Source organism: Drosophila serrata, unplaced genomic scaffold (assembly GCF_035046125.1).
Source record: "Drosophila serrata isolate PLE 108 unplaced genomic scaffold, ASM3504612v1 contig_100, whole genome shotgun sequence".
NCBI lineage: Eukaryota > Metazoa > Arthropoda > Insecta > Diptera > Drosophilidae > Drosophila > Drosophila serrata.
In genome coordinates, this window is record NW_028256998.1 from 207295 (window position 1) to 229093 (window position 21799).

Here is a 21799-nt window from a genome sequence, read left to right on the forward strand (position 1 = left end):
AGGATGGGGCGTAAAAATGTGTGTTGTGTTAATAATTAAGTGGGTTAATATGCAAATAAGTGAGTGAAATATTCTCAGCAATTTAAGTTTATTTTGAGGACTTCAAAGTAGTTGCATGTCTTTATTAAGTATAATTTGTTTGTGTAAATTAGCAGCACGCAAAGTGTGTCGAAATGCGTTATTATCTCAAAAATAGGAAAGGTAGTTAAGATTGAAATATATATCCCTAGGCGCCAAGCATTTGTATATTTTATTATAATTAATAATTAATTCCAGATTCTCCTATACATATATGTAAAAGAAAACGGGTAAATGCTTAATGTAAAGATTTTTCGAATTTCATTTATTTAACTCATGGCCTACAAACAAGTAGTTTTCTACACCGTTCTAAACATTTTGTTCCACAAATATGAATTGTTTAATGAAATATTGAATTAATTTAAATGATTATAAGAATTATACTGTTCAGAGTTCAGTCAAACAATTTCATCTCATCTAGACGCTTCAGCGTGCATTTCAAGCTCTCCAGGGTACGAGCGTTGCCCTCGAACATAAGTTGAACTTTCTGTCGCGCGAAGGTTTCGTCGTGGAAGTTCTTCAGCGAGTTGTCCTCCGAGTCTACTCCGATCATGCTCATAAGTGGAAAGAAGCCAAAGGCCACAAAGAAACCGTAGTCCTCCCGTTCCCGGATCTCATCCATAACACCGTCGTAGCTGGGCATGGGCTTAGTCCACGGCAGATGCTGGAGGCATTCAATCAGTGCCTTGTAGTAGATGTCGATGAGCGTCTGCCGATGACAACGAAGCACCTCCAGCTCCAAGCTGGTGTTCAGAAAGTAATTGATGTCGAAACCCAGGCTGCCATAGAAGCACAACTGAAAGTCAATCTAAAAAAGCTATTAGATATGAGATTAAATATTCCCAATCAAACTACACATACAATTTTCACATCCTGCACCTTGTACTGCGGATCGTAGTTGAAAAATATGTTATTTATCCATAGATCGCCATGGTTTAGCACATTGTGGTGTCCTCGCAGCGGATATACAGCCTTGAGAATGCGTTCCGTGAAGTGTTCGTGGTAGCGGTAGAGCTTCGTGGTGATAGAGCCGAATCCCTCACAGTCCCCCACAAGGGCGGCAAGCTTCAGAAGCTGAGTGCCAAAGAGCAGCTTGAAGGGCTTCGACTTGATGGCGTCCATGTGCAGCAGACCGAAGGGATATCGGTCCACGATTGTCTCTGGCTCCCATTCGGCCATAATCATGCTTAGGGCATGATATTGGGCCAGCTTTTCCATCACCAGAGACGCATGGTCCAAGTCCAGACCCAGTTGACGACACTTCAGTTGATAGCCCTCGGAGCACAGATCCTCAACGATGATGGTTTGCTCCGGCTGAGTGGTGGAATAGTAGTGCCTGCGGATGGGTACAATTCAGCTTGGCAAAAATGGCAAGAATTATTTGGAAACTCACTTGGCACCCAGCGACCACGGCTTGGAGGCATTGTGAGCCTGCCACATGAGCGCCTCCAGCTTCGGCTTGATGTGCATATAGAAGATGCTCTCCTTGTTGTAAATGTTCAGGCGGGACAGGATCGCCTGCTTCTCCTCCGGCATTGACTTGACGATCAACGATGTCTCCAGGACGCTGCCTTCTGCGTTGCGGTATTTAATGTGAGCGCGGTAGATGTTGCTACAGTAGTTCTCTCCCCCTCGCGTCAGATTGGTCAGCTGCACCTCAAGGACGTGCAGATCCATCTGCTGTAGTCCATGCTCCAGTGTCCGCCTGAAGAACTGATGCGTTAGATAGAGTGGAGGCTCCTCCACAGCGTCCGACATGGCGATTTGACTTGAGGCTGCCAGTGAGTCCAACTGCTTTATATGCAAAATCTCGGAGAGGGTTGCCGATGCTGCATTTGATTTATAATTGATTTTAATGGGCTGGGTCATCTGGGGCGGCGCATCTTGGACCGGACCTTACTCAATTGATTCAATGAAAATGCATGCGATGGATTAGCGGTGTTAGCGTTTGATGAACCCATCTGAAGTCTAAATAGAGTTGGAGACATTTAAGAGTATGTACTATCAATTTAATATAATTTCATATTTCTGTATTCTTCCCAAAATTTTAAAGCGATTTTACCGTAGCATTTTAAAATTTCATAATTTAAATAGGTGAACTTTAACTATAAGATAAATATATGCATCTCTGCGTCATGTTTTGATCACTTGATATTCTTTCCATCTTAAAAATTTGGCTGACCAATAGGCTCTCCGTTTATTGCGTTTTGCTGCAATGGCGTTCCCTTCCCTTTCGCGACCAATCCCGGCATCAGTTGCCCAATCCTGTCATTCATTTACTGTGAGAAATTAGATGGTCCGTATTACCTATTGTTTGATCCGGCCTGCTGTTGACTTTTAAACACCCTGAAGTTGGCCTACAAGCCTGGTTTATACTGCAATCTGATTTCCATCCATTCTTGGATATCTTTGATTTTGGACTGAACTGTAAAAATGTAACTACTATTCAATAATAAGCATGAGAGTTGTTTGATCTCATCCGCAGCCGTAGTTATCTAAGTTACCCATCAAATATTGAATCGGAATTACTTCTTAATTTGCAAAATTCTCTTTCAAATACGAGAGGTATCTTCCCAGATCGTCTGGACATATTATTTTATTGACTTATTAACAAATATATATGATCCAGTTATTTAATCAACTCCTCCTCTTAACAGTTTTTCGCTTAGCACAAAACTATTTGGTTGCATCAATTAAATTCCAAAAACTTTAAGTCGGTGTTGTTGAAACGCAGCCCCATTTATATCACAAAAGTTACAAAATGTAACCCAACTATTTTTTTAATAGTCGTTGAAGACGCCAAGGGATTCGGCACGCTTCAGACCCCACTTTTGGTAGTCGTTGAGGGACTTTTGCGAGAAGACAGCGTCCATTTTGCGCTGCTTAAAAGCCTCGTCCTGCATATTCTCAATGCTATTATCCTGGGACAGCTCCTTTGGCATAGTGATCATTGGCAGGAAGGCAAACAGGCCGAACAGTCCGTAGGTTTCGCGGCTCCGCAGCTCATACTGCAGGTCCTCGTATGTGGGAATGTCCTCGTAGCGGGCGTACTCTAGGGCATCCTTGAAGGCTGCATAGTAAACCGTGATAAGCTCCTCGCGCCGCTCCTGCAGCAGCTCCAACTTCAGGCTGGTGTTCAGGAAAAAGTTAAGATCGCAGGCGGGGCTGCCGTAGAAGCTCAGCTGGAAGTCCACAAATATGGCCCTTGTCGGCGTATCCGGCTGGGCGGCGTTGTCGTAGGCGTACATGAAGTTATTGGTCCACATGTCACCATGGTTAAGTACAACGTACCGATCCCCGGGTTTTGGCTTCGCTGCAGCCACACACACAGACCGGAAGTTGTCCATGAGGCGTTGTAAGTTTTTGCTGACTTTTTCGAAACCCGGCCAGGTGGCGGAACTCTTGATGAGACCCTTGAGGAAGCCGCCGAACATGACCTCAAAGGTGTCGCTCTTCATTAAAATGTCTTCGCTCAGCATGCCGCGGGTGTACTGCTTCAAGATGGCAGGATCCTTTTTGGCCAGAACCATGGAGGTGGCATGGAACTTTCCAAGCTGCTGCAGAATGAGGGAGGCATGGTTCCAGTCCAAGCCAGCTTCACGCGAGGCTACCTTGTATCCCTCCACCTTGAGGTCACTGAACACGATTGTCTGCACAGGTGCCTTCACTGAATGATAATATCTGAAACAAGCATGCCACATTAATCATTTCGTTTGTGGAAATTTACCAGAAACCTATACTCAGCCCACACACTCACTTGGCTCCAAACTTGTCACCTCGACTTAGGATATCCAATCGAGGCAGTATGTCGGTATAGGTCTGCTTCTCCTTGATAAATACACTAACGTCTTCAAGGAACTGCGTGGCCTCCGTTATCGGAATGGTCTTAACGATCAAAGAGAGCTGCTCATTCTTGGCCGACTCCTTGCCATCGACCCACTTGGCGAAGGTGAGCTGGACTCGGTAGATGGCCGAGCAGTAGTTGTCACCCGGGTTGCTGCCCCACTCGAAGTTGATCTCCTTTAGAGTCACCTTCGACTCCCTTAGTCCCTCCTCCAGGGTTTCAGTGAAAAACTCGGTGCTCAGATATTCTGGCACCGAAATCTTCTGCTCATTTTTTACCACTACCATTTCGGATCTGTTTAACCACGTAATCAACAAAGAGTTCTTCTTTCTAAACTTTTACCGTCTGAACAAGTCTTTCGCGCACACCTTTCGGAACTGACTGAGACGACGACGGAGGCGAACCTATCATTTTATATTTGTTTGTGCCTCGGAAACTATTTCGACGACAATTTCGTGCTCTTCAAATGGCTGTTGTGTCATCGTGAAAATAAACTTAATGAGCGTAGAATAGTTTAAACAGTGGGTTGAGACTTTTATTTGGAAATGATTATAAAAATTTAACAAAAGAAATAATAATAAAATATATGAATTAAGTAGTTATTTAATTAATCTGTTTGTTTTGATTTATGCATCACCTTTTTATAAAACCCAAAAGTAATTTTTCAATTGATTACAAATTAAGTATCTCTACAGGTATCACCATTAATTTCATACGAGTTATTCACAACAATTTTGATAATTGTTCAAATGCAACAATTAGCATCTTTGTACATTTGTATTTTAGTACCACTGTGCGAACTTAATGGCTTGCTCGCTCGAAGCTTCCTCAGTGCGATGAGCCGTAGTCTAGTATCAGTCGGGTTTTGCACTGTCATCCGAATTTTAATAAAAACAAAACACAAATGAAAGAGATTTCGAAATACACATGCTCGTAGTGGGTTGATAGAGCTGTAATTAATTTCGAGTTGGTGTCTCTCAAGTTCGCTGTGGTCTAGCTCTTGAGTCTGGTCAACCCGTTGGCCGGCTACGCTAGACCACGTCATGGGTATTCTCTTGGCAGTGAGCAGGCGGTGCTCCGAGGCTGGAACACCGCCTGTCAGTGGGTCAACAGAGCTAGTATTTGCTTTGAGTGTTATCAACCTGGTGATATGTGTTAGAAACGCGTGTGTATAAATTGTTCTATGTATAAGCTCGCGTGTGCACGTCGAGAACACAAATTAAGTTTATCTCTTGTTTGCTCTGACGCGATACTTTTATTCACCTGAACTATGGGAAAAATCGGATTTCATTAATAAACTCAATCTTACAAAATAAATATGTAATGAACTATGAATATATATAGTTAAATATTTTGTTTACAAAGTAATATGACTTTTCCAAGGCATATATGCATCAGGGATGCTGAATAATAACTTGGAAATATTGATTGAAATATGATTATAGTTACTTCCTAAAAATATAAATTTTGTATCTATATTAAGCTGTAAAATGTGAAATATCAATTAAAATATGATTATATTTACTCCCCAAAAAGATACATATTTCTCCATAGTAGATATAGTAAATATAGTAATAGTAAAATGCGAATAAAAAAGGTAGACAAATAACCATAATGAATTCGAGAAATCTGCCTTACCTATTGACGCCCATAAAAACGAGCTATCTGAACACATGCTAACATTAGATTGGGAAGATTCCCAAGTGTTTTTTTTTTGTTTTGTTATTAAACTTCTTATCAACGATCTAAATAAGTTGCCCCTGGCAGTAAAGTATCCCGGAAGAGTTCTGGGGTTTCATTGGGTTCAAGAACCGAACGAAAAATTGAAATCAATTTACATTCAGATTTTGTAATACCTAAAAAGTAAATACCTACCTAATTTAAACAAACGGAAGCATTAAAGCATGAATAAAGCAAAAGTAATTTATTTCGTTTATTTTCATTTCGTTTATTTGCCAAAGTTATTGAGTAAGCTGCATAATAATCATGATATCAAAAAATCAGAGGCTAATTTAGTTAAAGAATGTTGAGTAGTGAGTAGTAGTGTTAGCAGCTAAGGTAACATTCTTTACCATTTCCTAAATAGTTTTATTACAACTACTTTAAAAAATATCACATAGTATGTACATGTTTCCTGAACTAAGAGCTTTGCATAATTTCAGGCTTCACCTTTAGAACACTGCTTATTCACGTTTTATTCTTACGTGATTCTTATTTTTGCTTTGCTTCCTATGATATTTTACTATTAACATTAAAAACATAACATTTAAAAGCATGCAACTTTATTTAGTTAGGCATTCTCATTTTTAAACATATCTTAATTCAATTTATATTTATAGATATATGTCAATGAGGTAAATTAGGTTCTGATTGGCCCACATTGGAGAAGATTTACTCTTCTAATTTTTAGATATCGAGATAACTAGACCTCAACAAGTTAAACATCTTAAAATATCGAACCTGTTCAGTTAATTTGACAAACAAAACAAACACCACGTATTACATTTTTTCTTTTTTATTCGTGAAAATACAATTTCAGTGTCGTTCTTAAAATTGCACATGTTTTCGATTATGTATTGAAATCACCAAGAGTACACAATATAAAATGCTAGCAAAAAGGACTTTAAAATATTTTGCACACATACAAAACTACTTAAATATCTAAATTGTTTAAACTTCGCTCAGTTTGCATCATAATTTCTAGCTTGCCCCGTTGAACAGTAACAGTCCAAAGGCAAACTGGGTCATCGTCATTAAAACTAGGCCTACACATACTCGTTACTCATTCACTGTTTGTCGAACTGCAGCAGGAAGTTCCCAAACCAAAAATTACGCTTACATAGCTTAAAGAACTAGACAACTTTATGCTTATCGGTTGGCCTATGTTTCCACTGATTTTGTGCGTGCTTCCCCTTCCACGCATGACTCTCCCTCTGGTTTTGGGGTCAGATTAGCTCCAGACATCGGCCGAATAGCGCTTCTGGGCCTCCATCTTCTTGATATACTGCACGGCGTCAGCCTCGCTCATGGCGCCCTTGGTGGACAGAATTTTCACTAAAATATTTCTAACATCCACGGCCATGTTCTTTGCATCCCTGCGAAACAATGGATAAAATTATGATATCGCATTTAATTATAATACACTTATTCCCCGATCTTACCCGCAAATGTAGAAGTGGCCCTTGTTCTCGCCAATCACCTTCCATATCAGATCGGCATCCTGTTCCAGCAAGTGCTGCACATATATCTTCTTCGCCTGGTCGCGGGAGAAGGCAGCCTTGAGATTCAAAGTGCCCTTCTTGACCCATTCCTCCAACTCAGCCTCATAAATGTAGTCTTCACTGCGCTTGCGGCATCCGAAGTACAGGATTGACTCGCCCACGGTCTTGCCCTCGTCGCGCAGGAATTGACGTTCCTGGATGAAGCCACGGAATGGAGCAAGACCTGTGCCTGGTCCCACCATAATGATAGGTGTCTCCGGTTTCGTGGGCAGACGGAACTGAGATTTCCGTATGAACACCGGTACCTTGACATCCTCCTCGCCGCCCTGGGGCTGCTTGTTCTTCATGTATGTGGTAGCCACACCCTTGTTGATGCGACCCGTGGGTGTCTTGTACTCCACGAGCACGGCCGTGACATGAACGTCGGTGGGATGCAGCTTGGCCGACGAAGAAATGGAGTAGTAACGCGGTTGGAGACGAGGCAGCAGCTCGCACACGTGGTCGATGGGAGGACGGCACGACTTAATGTCCTCCAGAATGTGTACAATATTGCGGCAAGCGTCCTGGATCCAGCTCTGGTATTTCTCCTTGCCTATAAATGTATAAATTTATTTAGTATTTAATACTAGATTAAGATATAACTACTCACCTTCCGGATTGATAGATGCCATGCTGCGCAACAGCTCCTTCTCCTTCTCGTCCGTACAGTACTCTGCCAACTCCTTTAAAATGTGCGTGCGAGGAATAGCAGTGATCTCGAGATAGTGGGTCAGTGCGGTACGATACGTGGTAGGGCAGGGGAACGGATGCTTTTTGCTGCTATCCGTATCCGTATTAATTAGCGAAAAGACCGTATCCAGGTCAGCGTTGCACAGCTGACCCAACTTCTCCACCAATCCCTTGTCATTAACTGGATACATCGCCACATGGTCGCCGGCATCATAACGCATCTTCGAGCCATCAATGCTCAGCTCGATGTGCATACAGGAGCGGCCTCCGCCCTTGTGCAGCTCGCGGTTGACCTTGATGGGGGCCAGGAAGGGGTTCTTGGCGTCGAAGGGCGGTCGCTGATTCTGCACGGAATGCAGTCTTGCGATCTCGCCCGTGTAGATGCGGTCTGGCTGCACATCGGGTTGCTCCAGCAGACGGTATTGGCGGATGAGAACCTCCTCGCCGCCACCCTCAATGCCGAAGTGATCGCAGACGGCAGGCCAGAAGCGATCCTTCCACGTAATGAAGTCGTCTTCGATGCTATCAGGAAGATTGCATGGGTGAGACGGGAATAAACTTGCTATTAACAACAACAACTTACTTGGCATCATCGTCACCCAGTCCCAATTCAAAGACACGGTTGGCACCCAGCTCCTCCAGTCGCTTATCCACATAGATGGCCACCTTGTTGTAGTGCTCATAGGTCTTATTGCCCAGGCCGAAGACCTAAAATATACAGAAACAGAGGGACTGTTATTTAGCTAAAACGCGAAGGGGGCCATAGTTGCAATCAAAATAATAGCACTTGAGTTTTTTATGAACTTTTCAAAAGCTTTCATAAACTTTAAATTAAAGTAAATTTTGTATACTAATATACATACATAATTGTAGTTGATTAGTTTTGGAAGCCACTCAATACTTTAGATTAGAGAGCATAAATTAATAATTTACTTTTTACAGTTATTTAAAAAATGATTTAAATTAATCAGCTTTAAATTTACTTTAAGATTTAGATAACTCAATTATTTGGAGCTTGTTTATATATATGGCAAGATTTTGCTGAAGAATACCTAAAATTTTTCAATTGATTATAGAAAACTGTATAGCTATCTAAGATATTTAGAGGATTGAGATAATAAACCTTCGAGTTTAGAAACAGAGAAAACATAAATCGATAAAGCTAATTTCTGAAATTTTCAAGTTGTTTACTCATTAATAAAATTCAAATTCATGTAATATTTTATTACCTGGTGTTTTTGCGAAATTAGTAATTAATGGAATGAAACAGGGTGCTATTATTCTGACTGCTGCTATACATTGTTTGGTGTCTGCCCCCCTTTCCATTAGCCTTCGCACCGTCGCAGTTTTATTACGTAAACTATTTAAAAGGCAGCGAAAAGATCGCAGCCTCGGCGAGCGGCACACCCCGAGGCGCTGTGTCGAGACGGCAAGCGTGTTTAGCATTTTGCAGCTTAATTCAAAAGGGCTATCTCAATTTATTAATCAATCAGCTGTAGCGTATGAATTCACAATATATGTAAACCGGAGAACAAGCACGTTGTCTTAAAAAAAAACGTACTAAAATTGTTCACGACAAAAAGCCATCTGATACGCCACTGCGTACCGCAGAACGCACTGGTGAGCAGGGAACGATTAGCCCGCCGATTAGAATTGAGTTCGATAAGCACTATTCAAAACCTTTCTGGTTATAAAAATACACAATTCATTAGAATTGTCAGTGGACTTTGCGTAATACTCAAGAGTCATACATCAGCGTTTGAAGAATATAAAATTGTTTAATTTATGTGTCGCATCAGAAAGAAGGTATCTCGGGCTAGAAGCTCTAAACAAACCTTCAGTTAAGATACTTCTATGGAATATAAAAAATACATATTTTACTGTTAAGTTCCTCGATAGCAACCTGATCATAAAATATAATCACCAGATACATTTTCAGTAAAACAAATCAGTTTACCCCTTTCTTTCAGGTTGTATCCCTGAAATCGTTCTATTAATCTGTTAATTTTCGGGAAGACAATGGTGCCTGGTTTCTCTATCAACATCAAAACAAATTTTCTTCACTGGGACCTTGGAAACCCCCTAAATGTATAAAAAAATTCTCTGAGTCTAATACAACATAAATAGGATATTTACAACCCCAAATTAAAATAAATTTAATAAGTTAAAAATAAGAATATTTTTCTTATCAAATCTATCTATCACAATATGGAGGAATCTTTTCAAAATTAGTATTTTTAATAAATTGCTGCCAGTCGAAGCTTTATGTTAACGCTCTCTTTCTTGTTACATATCAGGTTAACTACAGCATTTTATTTATTATCTTATCTTATCAAGTCACGTAACGAAAACTCTACACATTCTATGAATTGTGACTATAATTCGCTAATTATATTTTCTAGTGCCTCATTTTATTTCAAGTTGTCTATCATAATACCCATATTAGCCGTTAGTCAAGCTTAAAAACCTCAGCTCGAGTTCCGACAATCTAGTAATTAAGATCTCTTCCCTGTCAAATCTGGTTTCCCGTTTCTGTTCCCCCAATGTCATTTCGATTGTTTACTATCCGCTTACATCAGCTGTGCTGTATCAGAGCACAACAAAACAGCTTGGTGTACGAAAATAGGTGCGAATTGAGTAGTTGTCCGGGTGGAGAGACCGCTTATCGGGGGGGCAGTGCTTGATAAGCGGACGAGTTTGGCCCCATTTGAAGGCCAGCGTACTCGTGTAATCGCTCCATTCGTTCCTGATAACACTCCCGCCCGATTCTAATGCTATCGCTGAAACTCACCGCATAATTAAGACCGGTCAGATCAACATCGCCGTTTGTGATCCACTCGTAGAACTCCATGGCGTTGTCTGTGGGATCGCCCTCGCCATAGGTGGCCAGGCAGAAGACGGCTAGCGAGTTGGAGATATCCTTCAGTTGCAGCAGCTCCTCCATGTCGCACTCCTCGGGATCGGCAACCATGCCCTTGAGCCTATAGCGGATTCCCTCTTTGGCCAATCGGCCGGCAAACTCCTCACCGGTTCCGGTCTGCGAGCCATAGAAGACGACCAGGCTACGTCCGGATGCCTTGAGCTTCTTAATAAACGAGTTGTCCGCCGCAGTCGTGGTGCATACTGTGGTTGGTCTGTATAAAAATTACTAATGTTTAGAATAAGGTTTTTCTTTACAAAAATAGGGCTTAAGCCGAAGCAATGGGGATTAAAACTGGTTTCTCAATGTCATGCTACATTACCAGCTGATTAACTGTCGGGTTTAATACACTTTATATTTTACGAAAGCCTCTGAGAATCAATAATAATTTAATTTTAAATTCAATTTCAATTTATCTGATTGATAAATGTTTACTGAACATTAAGAAACCAATCCCTGATTCCGCATTGTTTTTAACGATCACACAAACTGTGTGTAAATGTAACTTGGATTCAGTTCGACTGATTGATAAATGTTCACTGGATATTGAGAAACACTATTGACTCTGCAACTCCACTTACTGGATGGAATAGCTGCGCACTGGCTCCTCCTCCTTCTTGCGGCTGCGTAGGAAGTAGAAAGCGGCTCCTCCGATCAGAACGGCTAACAGGGCCACATCCAGCAGTCCCAGGAATGGTTCGTCTCCACCAGCAGCGGCTGCTCCAGCTGCTCCCTCAATCGTTTGCTCGCTAGCCATGGTGGGATGTTTGTGACTGAAAAAAAGGGCACCAGAATTCATGGCGTTTAGTTTTCGCTTTGCATAACATTTGTTCACTCGATTTGCATGTCGCGCACTTTGGACACGCACTCTAATGTATTCCACGTAAGCCAGAGCCAGAACCAAAGCCTACAGCTAGAGCTAGAGCTAGAGCCGGAGCATATAGGCTACTTTGCATCGGGTCTGTGTCTAACGGTATGGCGCTTCCGCACTTGTCTTAACGGTACACGCTCCAGGTGTCGATCTCGCTCTCGCTCTCGCTCTCGGTCTCAATAAATGTTTCGTCACATAGCGGTTGACATTGAAAACGCACAGCAAAATCGGATTTTAATCGGTTGTACCTTGAATGCCGTTGTTGCGGCTGCTACTCCGGTTGCAGTTATGCAATTAAACAATGAATTATATATATATTCTCGACGTAGCGACGCTACGTCTGCTTCGGTTAACGGTACACTGCTTACTGCTGCTCGACAGCAACACGCTTTATGCACCGCGCTTATCGAAAGCCAGGCGCCGATCGAGAGATATGATGAAAGCGACAAACGATTTTTGTAATGTCGTTCCAAAAATATATACTAAACAGCCTCGTGAATCACTAGCTCTTATAGTTTTAAGTGTTTGCTCTCTTTACGCTTATGAAAATTAATTGTGGAATATGAATATAAAAAACTCACTTCATGTGAGCTTTAATCGTAGTGACATTATCACAAATAGTTATATTATTATTATTCAATTTATTACACAGACTTCCGTGACCAGGTGGACGTGCCTGCTTTAAGTCTCCTTGTGCTTTTTCCGCACACCGCTTTCCCTAGTTTGCTATGCGAATCTGAAACTATTATTTTATGATTTAATTTTTCAAACAAAATATTTGCCAGGAATGGAATGTGACCCCTGTCGATTGTATCTATTTTTTGTGCGTTCGTCAAAATTGCACCTTGAATTGGGAATTGACTTAATGCTTTAATGTTGCTAATGCGCCGTTTCGGCTACGTGTTTGAACTTTGCATAGACAAGCGCACTCGCGTAATAGTTCTTGTTGCTGTGGTCACCAAATGGCAGAAAATAAATATTAAACAAATGCCAGACGAGCGGAGTGGGCAAGCGCTAAGCGAAGCTTATGCTAATCGACGATAGTGGCGTCGTCCAATTCCAGTTTGAGGAAGGTGTACGACACTGTGGTGGTCAATTGAGTGAAGCAACGAGAATCAGCCGCGGGCAACAAGTGGAGGAGAATTGGTGAATTTTTATAGGTCACCTCACCCCTGTCTAACGTACTATGGACAATAAGTTATTTCTTTTTCGCATAATCCATTTCTAGCACACATGACTAGATCGATTCGGCAGCAGTTGATGCTCATAAAAAGAAGATACCATATATATGTATGTATGTACATATTTTGTGAGGTCAGAAACTTTTACTGACCGGATATACAAGGCAATGAGATACAAATGAAATTTCCTATTGATATAAATTTAATTATTGTGATACCCTGTAAAGTTGTCCTTTGTGTTTTGAACTTTGTTTGCAAACAGCTATATAAAATTGTATTTAAAAAATAAATATTTTATATACTTACATATATGACTTATTGTGATTCCTAACAATTGTGCTTACTCGCCATATAACAAAGTTTTTAAATCGCAACCAAACAATCTGCCGGCTAATGACCACACTGCAAGTACTCAACACAAACACGTTTTTGGCTCCGTAATGCTGAAACTGACTTAGTAGCTGCGAAATTTAGAATTCCCTAGCCACGATAATAATAAAATAATAACACAATAAGCATGAGTTGGCAAATTTTTGCTCACTAGTGGCTTTTCTTATCGAAATATAAGTCAACTAACCGGAGGATATGTTTAGTTCCAAACGAATTGATTTTCAAGATGTACGTTGCTACTGATCAAAAAGATCTGGTTTTTAATTTTTATTTAAAAACTCAAGACAGTATAATACTTTTTTACTGACAATTGTTTGCTTGACCTGAAATGTAGTAGCAACCAAATGGGTTTGTTGATAGCAGTGAACCGAAAAAACTTTTTGACCTATTCTATAAATATTCAAAGTGCCATAGAACGATAAAGTTATAGAGGATTAAAGTAATATATTAAAAATAAAACCATTATATTGCATTGCTAAAACACTATATACGCATTTTCAATCTAAAATTTACATAAGAAGCCGGAGATAAAGTTCTTAGATTTTATAGCTTTGTATACGTACATTTTCGTAATCAGCATCAGCTGTCCGATTCATTTTGTTATTTAATAGCGTAGAAAAGTATACGTAATAAGATTATGGGGGTCTTCGGCCCACAATAATACCCAGTGATTGGCATTTGAGAAGGATTTGGATTTTTCTAACGAATTAGTTATAATTATCCATTATTTCCTGATTTTTTTTAAATTCAGCCGTAGTTGAAGTTGAAGAGGACCTGATAAATCATATTAATTTATTTAAAGGTCGGCCATTTTTCCTTTAAGATTCCGGTGTTATACACTTGGCATTATTTTCGGAAAATAATAAACATTCAAGGCTTAGAAACACTTTAAAACGTTTAACAGGCAAAATCAGAGAGAAGGACCATGAATTCTTAGCCAAGTTAGATTAAAACAAAGTTTGCCACACAAAGCTATCAAGTGTTAATAATTTTGGCCATTGATACAAAATTGAAAAAAAAATATATGTTTATTATTTACGTTTCTCGATCACGATTAGCTAACCGTGTATTTAAATCAACAATTTCCCTCTCCCTCCCGTCTCCATACTGTTGCTTTAATCAAAACGACACTACATTTTTCAACACGAAATCCATTTTTTAATTTTTGACAGTGTATTCACTTTGCTCGCTCATGTATGCGGTGGTTGTTGTTGTTATACATTGTGCCCATCGTGGTAGCCTCTACAATTATAACTTTTGACAAGAAAGGAAGCTAACTTAGGCACGCCGAAGTTTATATACCCTTGCAGATAGAACTTCTATGAATAGGAATCCATACAATATAAATTATATATATTTGTGTTAAAAAACAATTAAATAATATTCCTATAATCATTGCATTCAGCTATATCATATATAGTTGCGATTTTACATTAAAATTTTATACAAAATTGTAAGAGTATATAAAATGGCTATATCTCAAATTTGATGCAATTCCAGTTGAAAACTGAAAAGGTTAAAAATTTTATTGTAAAAATTTCCCGATCAATCCTATGGCAGCTATATGATATAGTCGTCCGATCCGGCCCGTTCCGACATATAGTCGAGTCAGAGTATATAGAAGGCTAACTACAACGTTTCATTCAGATAGCTTAAAAACTGAGAGACTAGTTTGCGTAGAAACGGACAGACGGACAGAAGGACAGACGGACAGACGGACATGGCTAGATCGACTCGGCTGTTGATCCTGATGAAGAATATATATACTTTATATAGTGGGAGATGCCTCCTTCACTGCGTTGCAAACTTCTGACTGAAATTATAATACCCTGCAAGGGTATAAATATCATGAAAAACCTACCATAAAATTGTTTGAAATGCGGATTTACTATACAAACTCAGATGCGACATTGCTTCCAGTAATTATATCGTTTTAAATTGTTAATTGAATAATAAGTCAGTTAACAACAGTCTTCAACATTTGATTTTTAGAGCAGGATCAATTTTTCGAAAAGAAGCAGGATGTAAACTAGGCCATCAACATTCTCAATTTTGCCCACTGTGCACAATGTGTAAAAGTGAATAGAGGAAGACGAGCCAGCAACAGGTAAAACTTCAACTTGAAACCAAACCGCACACATGTGCGAGTGCGAGCGAGAGGGGACTATGTCTGTGGTTATTTCATCTGCTTTATCGATGTAACCTTGACCGCCAGTGCACAAAATATCAATTAATTTATGTATTTCGACTGCGCGTGGCCTTTGGACTTGGCAGATACAAAAAACATAAACCTATGTAGTACAACTCACCGATCTGACTAGGTCGTTTCCGCTGCGTACTTCCAGATCGTTCCGTTCTTTTTACACGTTCGATGATTGACGAATCACTTAATTTGCTTTATTTAATCCACGACGAAACGGGCGAGGTGCAGTAACAAAGTACGATTTACGGGATGTAGTGTGCTCGCCGCTTATAATGCTCAGTTTTGTGGAAGATATGGCGGATTTATTCCTCTGCGCTGGAGGGTCACACTGATTTAAACGCAGTCAAGTGAAGTGATCGAAAACAAAGTGTTTGCACCTGTGCCAGAGGTGGAAAAATGTACTGAGCTATCGATGAATGATTAATGTTTTTAAAACAAAAATTAAGTAAAATGAATCATAAGACTTAATCATAATCATCCAAATTCGACTGAAAAACTGGATAACTGAAAATATCGGCGATATAATTAACGGTGCAGGAAACGATCCATAATAGACAGCTGCTAAATTTTTAACCAAAACCCAGTCACTAGATTGGATATACCATTTGCATTCTCCTATATAATATTTAATTATTTTAAACTACTGTACCATTAATTTAGAAATTAAAAACTTTTAGTTAATTCGGTATCCAGACTGTTCAGCTGCCAATATTTTCTGTCATTCTGCTTATAAGGAACACCTTGGATAATATTAGACTTTTTTAAGCAAGTTTCTGTTAATTCTGTTAATGTTATTATATATATATATATATTTGCAATCTTTCTCTCTCCCATGAGGATATCGATATTGGAAAGAAAAGTATCGATAATGAATTCGAAGTTCTTGCAGCTCTAGATGGCATATTTTAATTTGTAAAAAAACTCGACGCGAGCAGCGAACGGCTCGGAAATGCCATTAAAGTTCTTGAAAAAGTGTCGCCAGTACAATGTGACGTCCAAGAGTTTATTTGTTATATCAGTGCATCACCTGCTGGGTGAGTAAACCTCGGTCGCCCCCGATAGCGCCAGGCAAAGCAACAACTACAGCGCAGCACCAATAGGAAGAGCAACAACAAAGACGATTTGGTGACAGCCACAGTTAACAGCTGCCGCAGGCTATTACACTTGTTGATTTATTTAATTGGAAATAAGTACACAATTCCATTTATGGTCCCGCACATGATAGAGCGCCTGTTATTACCTGTTTCGCTGGAATTCGCCAACGAATTCAGGCCTCAAAAATGCGGACATCGCAATCGTATTTCCCACACACTCACATACTTGTTGCTTTGTTGTTGCCTATAGCATATGTACATGCGTATGTTGCTGTGCTAACAGATACCGTTAACAGGAACGCCCAGGATTGTTAGGTCTATTCAGCTGACTGTAAAGAGAGCCCTGTAGGTGTAAAACATGCAAGTGCAAACCGATCTATAAGTCAATAGTGAATGCTGCTGCTAGCGGACAGAGAGCTCTCCCAATAGAAATGGAAAAAATCAATCTCCCTTTGTTTATAGATTCTGAAATAGCTCATTTTTGAGGATTCTAGATAACTTTTAGTTTATATACCCTCACTTAACTGGTTTTTCAAAAATGTCATGTTTTTTCACAATGTTTGAGGTTGCGAATACAACTGTATCCAAAAACTAAACTGGCTTCATCAGTGGAAAGCTAACCATAAATAGTAAAAGTATCGAAAGAGAGTAGTAAAATGTTTGCATGTGTTTCCATGCTTGTGCGTGCTGTGCCCAGGGCTGCCGTGAATTTGGAATGCTTTTAGTGAATTTGTCAATCGGAGCACGTTTTCAACGCTTCTTCCATTGCAGACACCTCCAGTACGGTCGATTGTACGATCAGTTCGGAGAGCAAGGGGCAGGAGTGCCTGGATAATGTGTGCCAGCGACTGCTTATTCAGCAGCCGGAATTCTTCGGGCTGCGATACCTGGTTAAGGGCAAAGACAAGGACAAGGAGGACGAGTTTAAATGGATCGATCTGGAGCGTTCGCTGAGCCGGCAGTTGGAGAAGTACGCGGCGGGGCCGAAGATCTACCTTCGGGTCCGCCACTACGTGACAACTGGAGTGCGCCACCTTAGCGATGAGGCCACGCGATTCTATTATTTCCTCCAGCTGAAGAGCGACATCTACGAGGGTCGGATCGCCTGCGACATCCGCACAGCCATCTTGCTGGCGCTCTACTGCCGTCAGGCGGAGTACGACAGCTATCAAGGCGATAAGCAGAGCAAGGATTACCTAAAGAAATCGCTGGTGCTGCCACGCAACATGCAGGGTCTGGCCAATGACGACAGTATGTTGGAAGGTCTTATTGTGGAGGTGCTGCAGCAGCAAGCGGGCCTGGCGCATCTCAGTCAGAGCCAGGCGGAGGAGATGTACATACAGTGCTGCCAGCAGCTGGATGGGTACGGCGAGGAACGCTTTGCTGCCAAAGACACTCTGGGCAACGATTTGCAGCTGGGCTTGGCCATCAACGGGATGGTGGTGAATGCGGACAACGGCCGGCAGTATTTTCCGTGGAAGGACTTTCACACGGTGACCATTGACAAGCGTACCATCAAGATCGAACAGAATCGACTAGACGGCGATGGAAGCATAGTGGGCAGTTTTATCTTTGGCGAGGCGGACACTGCCCGCTACTTCTGGAAGCTCTGCATCAGTCAACACAAGTTCTTCAAGCGCTACATTGACACCGCCACGCCTTCCAGCCTAGGTAGCGGGGCGGACGTTGAAAGCGGACATTTGGGAGCCGATAGCGTCGGTTATGTCGACTTCGACTACGCCGAGGCCGCCGAGCAATTACAACAACAGCAACATCAGCAGCAGCAGCAGCAGCAACAACAGCAGATCCACCACCAGCAGCAAATGCTTTCCTCAAATATTTCACTAGCCGCCAGCCATAGCCACAGCCAGCTCCTGGGACAGAGCAGCTCCTGCCTTGACCTGAGCAACAACAACCTGCACAGCAGCAATGGCATGCTACACCTCGGCAGCAGCAGCAACAACAACAACGAGGAGCGGGAGCGCCTGAAAGCAATGTTGCCGACGTACCGGCCAGCGCCGGACTATGAAACGGCTGTACAGCTCAAGTATCGCACTCCATCCGCGGAGCTGCACAATGTGACTGTTGCACTAGCCACTCCCGGCACCACCTACTATGCAGGCTCCCAGCCTGACGTGCATAATCCAGGTGTTTACAACGAGAACTTGCTCTACGGCCACCTAACGGCCCACCGCTACCCTGACGTAGCGCAGCCGGCAGCAGCTCTCCATCACCACATCAATCTATACCAGACGAAGCAGCAGCAACAACAGGTGCAACCAGTAAGCACGGCCCAGGCGTATTTGGAGCTTTCACAACGCATGCACATGATGCGACACAAGGCGCCGCCGCCGTACCCGGTTAATCGGTTGAGCTCCTCGTCGACCCCCGACCTGGCAGTGGCGACACCCCGACCATTGCAGGGCTATCGCAACTACGTGAGCGGTTCGTCGCCCGATCTAGTCTCCAACCGCACCCTCCTCAATGGCGGCCAGTACTTAGCTCTGGCCGCAGGCGGGCATGCCGGCAACATGCCCACCTCGTCCGGAGCCACCATGCTGCACCAGTACCAATATGTTGGTCACATGGGTCACTCGCAACCCTATCTGCCGCCGCACGGAACCTTCGAGAACCTCAACATGATTGAGGAGCAGCCGTCCATCATGTCCCAATTGCGGCAGTCGGCGATGAGCCAGGCAGCAGCCGCGGCAGCTGCAGCCGTAGTAACGCAGAGGTAAGGTTCCATAAATAAATGAATGGATGAACTTTCTCATTGTAATGATCTTACATGCAGTGACTTTTACTGACTTTAACTTATATTACAGTTCACCCACCCTACCGCCCACCGGCTATCGCAGCTCTGTGCCGCCACCAGCCAGCAGTCCGCAGCCACCAGCCGTTTCATCCCAGAAGTCGACCACACCCACACCTCTGCAGCGGAGTGTCGTGAACGGATCCATAGAACCCATCTATGAGAACCTACCGCAGCGCGCCTCCGGTGGCAGCAATGGAGCAGCACACGCCGAGGCCATTCGCCAGCGAGCCTCCTCCATACAATCGGCTCCTCCTGGTGTTGTGCCCGTGCCGGCGGCCCGGCATGCCAGCACTAACAACGTGGTCACCGTGACGGTGAATGCCCAACCAGACGACCATATCACGCCAAACATAGTGAAGTATGGAGCCGAGCGATCGGCTATCGCGGAGTTGCAATTTCAAGAGCCACAGCTGCCGACACGCTCTATCAGGGCAGCCAGTGCTGCTCCGGCCATTGGAGTCACGCCGCCGCCCCGCCAACATCGATCCACCGCGAGTCTAAACAAGTCGACGACCGTCGACGTCAACGCACCGACTGGAGACTCGCTGCAGCAGCAATTCAGTGCCATGAATCTATCTGCCAACACATCAGCATCCACCTCCTCCATGTTCAACTCCACTTTGGACACCACATCCTCGTCTGCGGCTAGCAAGGATGCCAAGCGCAAAAAGCGATGGAACTTCCTCGCCCGCAGCAAGACTCCCGACAAGCAGAAGTCTGCCACGCTGGGCAGGGAGAAGGCAGCTACTACTGGTCAGCACGCCAAGCTTGCAGCAAAGCTGAAGCTGGCTCAGGACGATCTTAACCTGCCCCACCGTTGGTCCACCGGTGTTAGCAAGCCGCAACCGATTTCTGGAAGGTATTCCAAGGACAAGCTGGTAAGTGGTAGATTTCAACTTGATAGAATATTGATATGTATATGATATGTATCTCTTGTATAATTTCAGTGCCAAATCCTTAATGAAAAACTACAGGACTCACAGCTATTCATGGAGTTTGAACGCATACCGAAGCGGCGAGAGCATGCCCTGTACGAGTGTGCCCTGCTCGAGGAAAATGAGCCCAAGAACCACGATCCAAACTTTTTGCCCTACGACGATAACCGGGTGCGCTTAGTGCCGTCAATGGAAAATCGACATGGATACGTGAATGCCTCCTACATATCCGTGAGTTACACGATTTTGTGTATAAAATCAATATAAACTTGAAATATATGACTTTGTAGGCCACTGTTGGAACGAAGCAACGATTTTACATCGTGGCGCAATCCCCACAAGAGTCACAAACTATGCACACCTTTTGGCAGTGTGTTTGGGAGGCTGATGTGTATTTGGTAGTTCAGCTAACCGAGGACATGAGCTACATTCCCCTAAGCAGTCAACAGCGTCTGGAGTTTGGACAGGTTTGTGATGCCATGCTATGTTGAAGTGCTCCTATGACACATCGCTCCTCCTTTTGCAGTTTCAAGTATATCAGGAATTTTCTCAAACCACCGATCGATGCACAACCAGCAAGCTGCGTCTCTTCCACGCTCCCTCGCGTCGCTACCGTTCCGTCTGGCATCTGCAGTACGCAGACTGGGCGGAACAGAATTGTCCGCGCGACGTCAACCACTTTTTGGACTTTCTTGAGGAGCTCAACTCGGTTAGACTGGCATCAACACACGAGGTGCCGCCAGGACACAATACGAATCCTCCCGTTTTGATTCACTGCCTCGAGGGGGGCGGTCGATCTGGCGTCACACTGACGGCGGATCTTCTGCTTTATACCCTGGACCATAACGAGGTAAATTTGGATTTGAAATATTAGTCCCACCATATTTTTAATCTATCTGTGCTGTCTTTTCAGGACTTGGATATACCGAGGGTCATTGGGCAACTGCGGCATCAACGTGATAGCATTATACCGTCCCTGGCGCAGTACAAGTTCATATACAATCTGCTCATTACCTATTTGAAGCGTACGAGGTTGATATGAGGCTGAGAAATGCTTCAAGGGATGCATTAGTGTCCATGGACCAAAGCATTCTATGTTTTATAATCCTACCTTCCTGAGAACGAACAATTTTATTTAAGTCGTAAGAAAAAGTGCCTTTTAATATGCGTATCCCCAATCAAAATGTTATTCATTTTACTTAAACAACGTAAAATTTTGTTTTAATTGTAATTTGTTTTGAAGTTCCAGACTCCATTGTCAAAACTAGGGCTAAGGCGCTAACAGAAACTCCTACCAATGGCGTTAATCGTAGTGCCTAGCTAGATAAGATAGCTCCGCATCCAAGCAAATACTTGTTAGGTTTAAAGCCAAATTATTTATAGAAAACTGTATTTTATCTAAAGTTGAAACAAAACTTAACGAATTGAACCCCCCTCCCAAGAAGCAATAAAAATTTAACATTATTGACATAAATAACTGGCAAACATTAATAGATCGGATCGTCACTGGGCAACAGA

At 42.5% G+C, this 21799-nt stretch overlaps 4 protein-coding genes across 7 annotated transcripts; 1 reads left to right on the plus strand and 3 right to left on the minus strand.

Annotated features, from left to right (window-relative positions):
- Window positions 1-316: 316 nt before the first annotated feature.
- On the minus strand, window positions 317-2065 carry LOC110185982 (uncharacterized). Its single transcript, XM_020955006.2, has 3 exons — window positions 1472-2065; window positions 940-1414; window positions 317-886 (listed from the first exon to the last, which is right to left on the minus strand). Exons 1-3 carry the CDS (start codon window positions 1945-1947, stop codon window positions 473-475), a joined length of 1365 nt encoding a protein of 454 aa, XP_020810665.2. The 5' UTR covers window positions 1948-2065; the 3' UTR covers window positions 317-472.
- A 545-nt stretch (window positions 2066-2610) lies between these two features.
- LOC110183288 (uncharacterized) lies at window positions 2611-5149 on the minus strand. Its single transcript, XM_020951522.2, has 2 exons — window positions 3836-5149; window positions 2611-3759 (listed from the first exon to the last, which is right to left on the minus strand). Exons 1-2 carry the CDS (start codon window positions 4207-4209, stop codon window positions 2859-2861), a joined length of 1275 nt encoding a protein of 424 aa, XP_020807181.2. The 5' UTR covers window positions 4210-5149; the 3' UTR covers window positions 2611-2858.
- A 1272-nt stretch (window positions 5150-6421) lies between these two features.
- On the minus strand, window positions 6422-16149 carry Cpr (Cytochrome P450 reductase). 4 transcript variants are annotated; one of them, XM_020951641.2, is made up of 8 exons: window positions 16087-16149; window positions 15544-15814; window positions 11374-11565; window positions 10664-11006; window positions 8456-8580; window positions 7793-8394; window positions 7084-7735; window positions 6422-7017 (listed from the first exon to the last, which is right to left on the minus strand). In XM_020951641.2, exons 3-8 carry the CDS (start codon window positions 11547-11549, stop codon window positions 6873-6875), a joined length of 2043 nt encoding a protein of 680 aa, XP_020807300.2. In that variant the 5' UTR covers window positions 11550-11565; window positions 15544-15814; window positions 16087-16149; the 3' UTR covers window positions 6422-6872. The 4 variants fall into 4 exon arrangements, with proteins under 4 accessions (XP_020807300.2, XP_086697251.1, XP_086697250.1 ...); XM_086841125.1 differs by lacking the exons at window positions 15544-15814; window positions 16087-16149 and adding an exon at window positions 11661-12400; XM_086841124.1 differs by lacking the exons at window positions 15544-15814; window positions 16087-16149 and adding an exon at window positions 11912-12382.
- Window positions 15664-21755, plus strand: Pez (protein tyrosine phosphatase non-receptor pez). Its single transcript, XM_020954817.2, has 7 exons — window positions 15664-16471; window positions 17303-19265; window positions 19357-20224; window positions 20294-20512; window positions 20572-20748; window positions 20808-21131; window positions 21195-21755. Exons 1-7 carry the CDS (start codon window positions 16387-16389, stop codon window positions 21321-21323), a joined length of 3765 nt encoding a protein of 1254 aa, XP_020810476.1. The 5' UTR covers window positions 15664-16386; the 3' UTR covers window positions 21324-21755.
- Window positions 21756-21799: the final 44 nt, after the last annotated feature.

Bases quoted from the DNA above. Each gene is read 5' to 3' on its own strand.
- LOC110185982 (XM_020955006.2), bottom strand. From the start codon at position 1,947: ATGACCCAGCCCATTAAAATCAATTATAAATCAAATGCAGCATCGGCA. The intron at 1,415-1,471 runs GTGAGTTTCCAA...ACCCATCCGCAG, and splicing joins CCGTGGTCGCTGGGTGCCAA to GCACTACTATTCCACCACTC. The intron at 887-939 runs GTATGTGTAGTT...TAGCTTTTTTAG, and splicing joins AGGTGCAGGATGTGAAAATT to ATTGACTTTCAGTTGTGCTT.
- LOC110183288 (XM_020951522.2), bottom strand. From the start codon at position 4,209: ATGGTAGTGGTAAAAAATGAGCAGAAGATTTCGGTGCCAGAATATCTG. The intron at 3,760-3,835 runs GTGAGTGTGTGG...TGCTTGTTTCAG, and splicing joins GGTGACAAGTTTGGAGCCAA to ATATTATCATTCAGTGAAGG.
- Cpr (XM_020951641.2), bottom strand. From the start codon at position 11,549: ATGGCTAGCGAGCAAACGATTGAGGGAGCAGCTGGAGCAGCCGCTGCT. The intron at 8,581-10,663 runs GTGAGTTTCAGC...TGTATATTTTAG, and splicing joins TGACCGGTCTTAATTATGCG to GTCTTCGGCCTGGGCAATAA. The intron at 7,736-7,792 runs GTGAGTAGTTAT...ATACATTTATAG, and splicing joins GGCATCTATCAATCCGGAAG to GCAAGGAGAAATACCAGAGC.
- Pez (XM_020954817.2), top strand. From the start codon at position 16,387: ATGCCATTAAAGTTCTTGAAAAAGTGTCGCCAGTACAATGTGACGTCC. The intron at 16,472-17,302 runs GTGAGTAAACCT...CTTCCATTGCAG, and splicing joins ATCAGTGCATCACCTGCTGG to ACACCTCCAGTACGGTCGAT. The intron at 19,266-19,356 runs GTAAGGTTCCAT...CTTATATTACAG, and splicing joins GCAGCCGTAGTAACGCAGAG to TTCACCCACCCTACCGCCCA.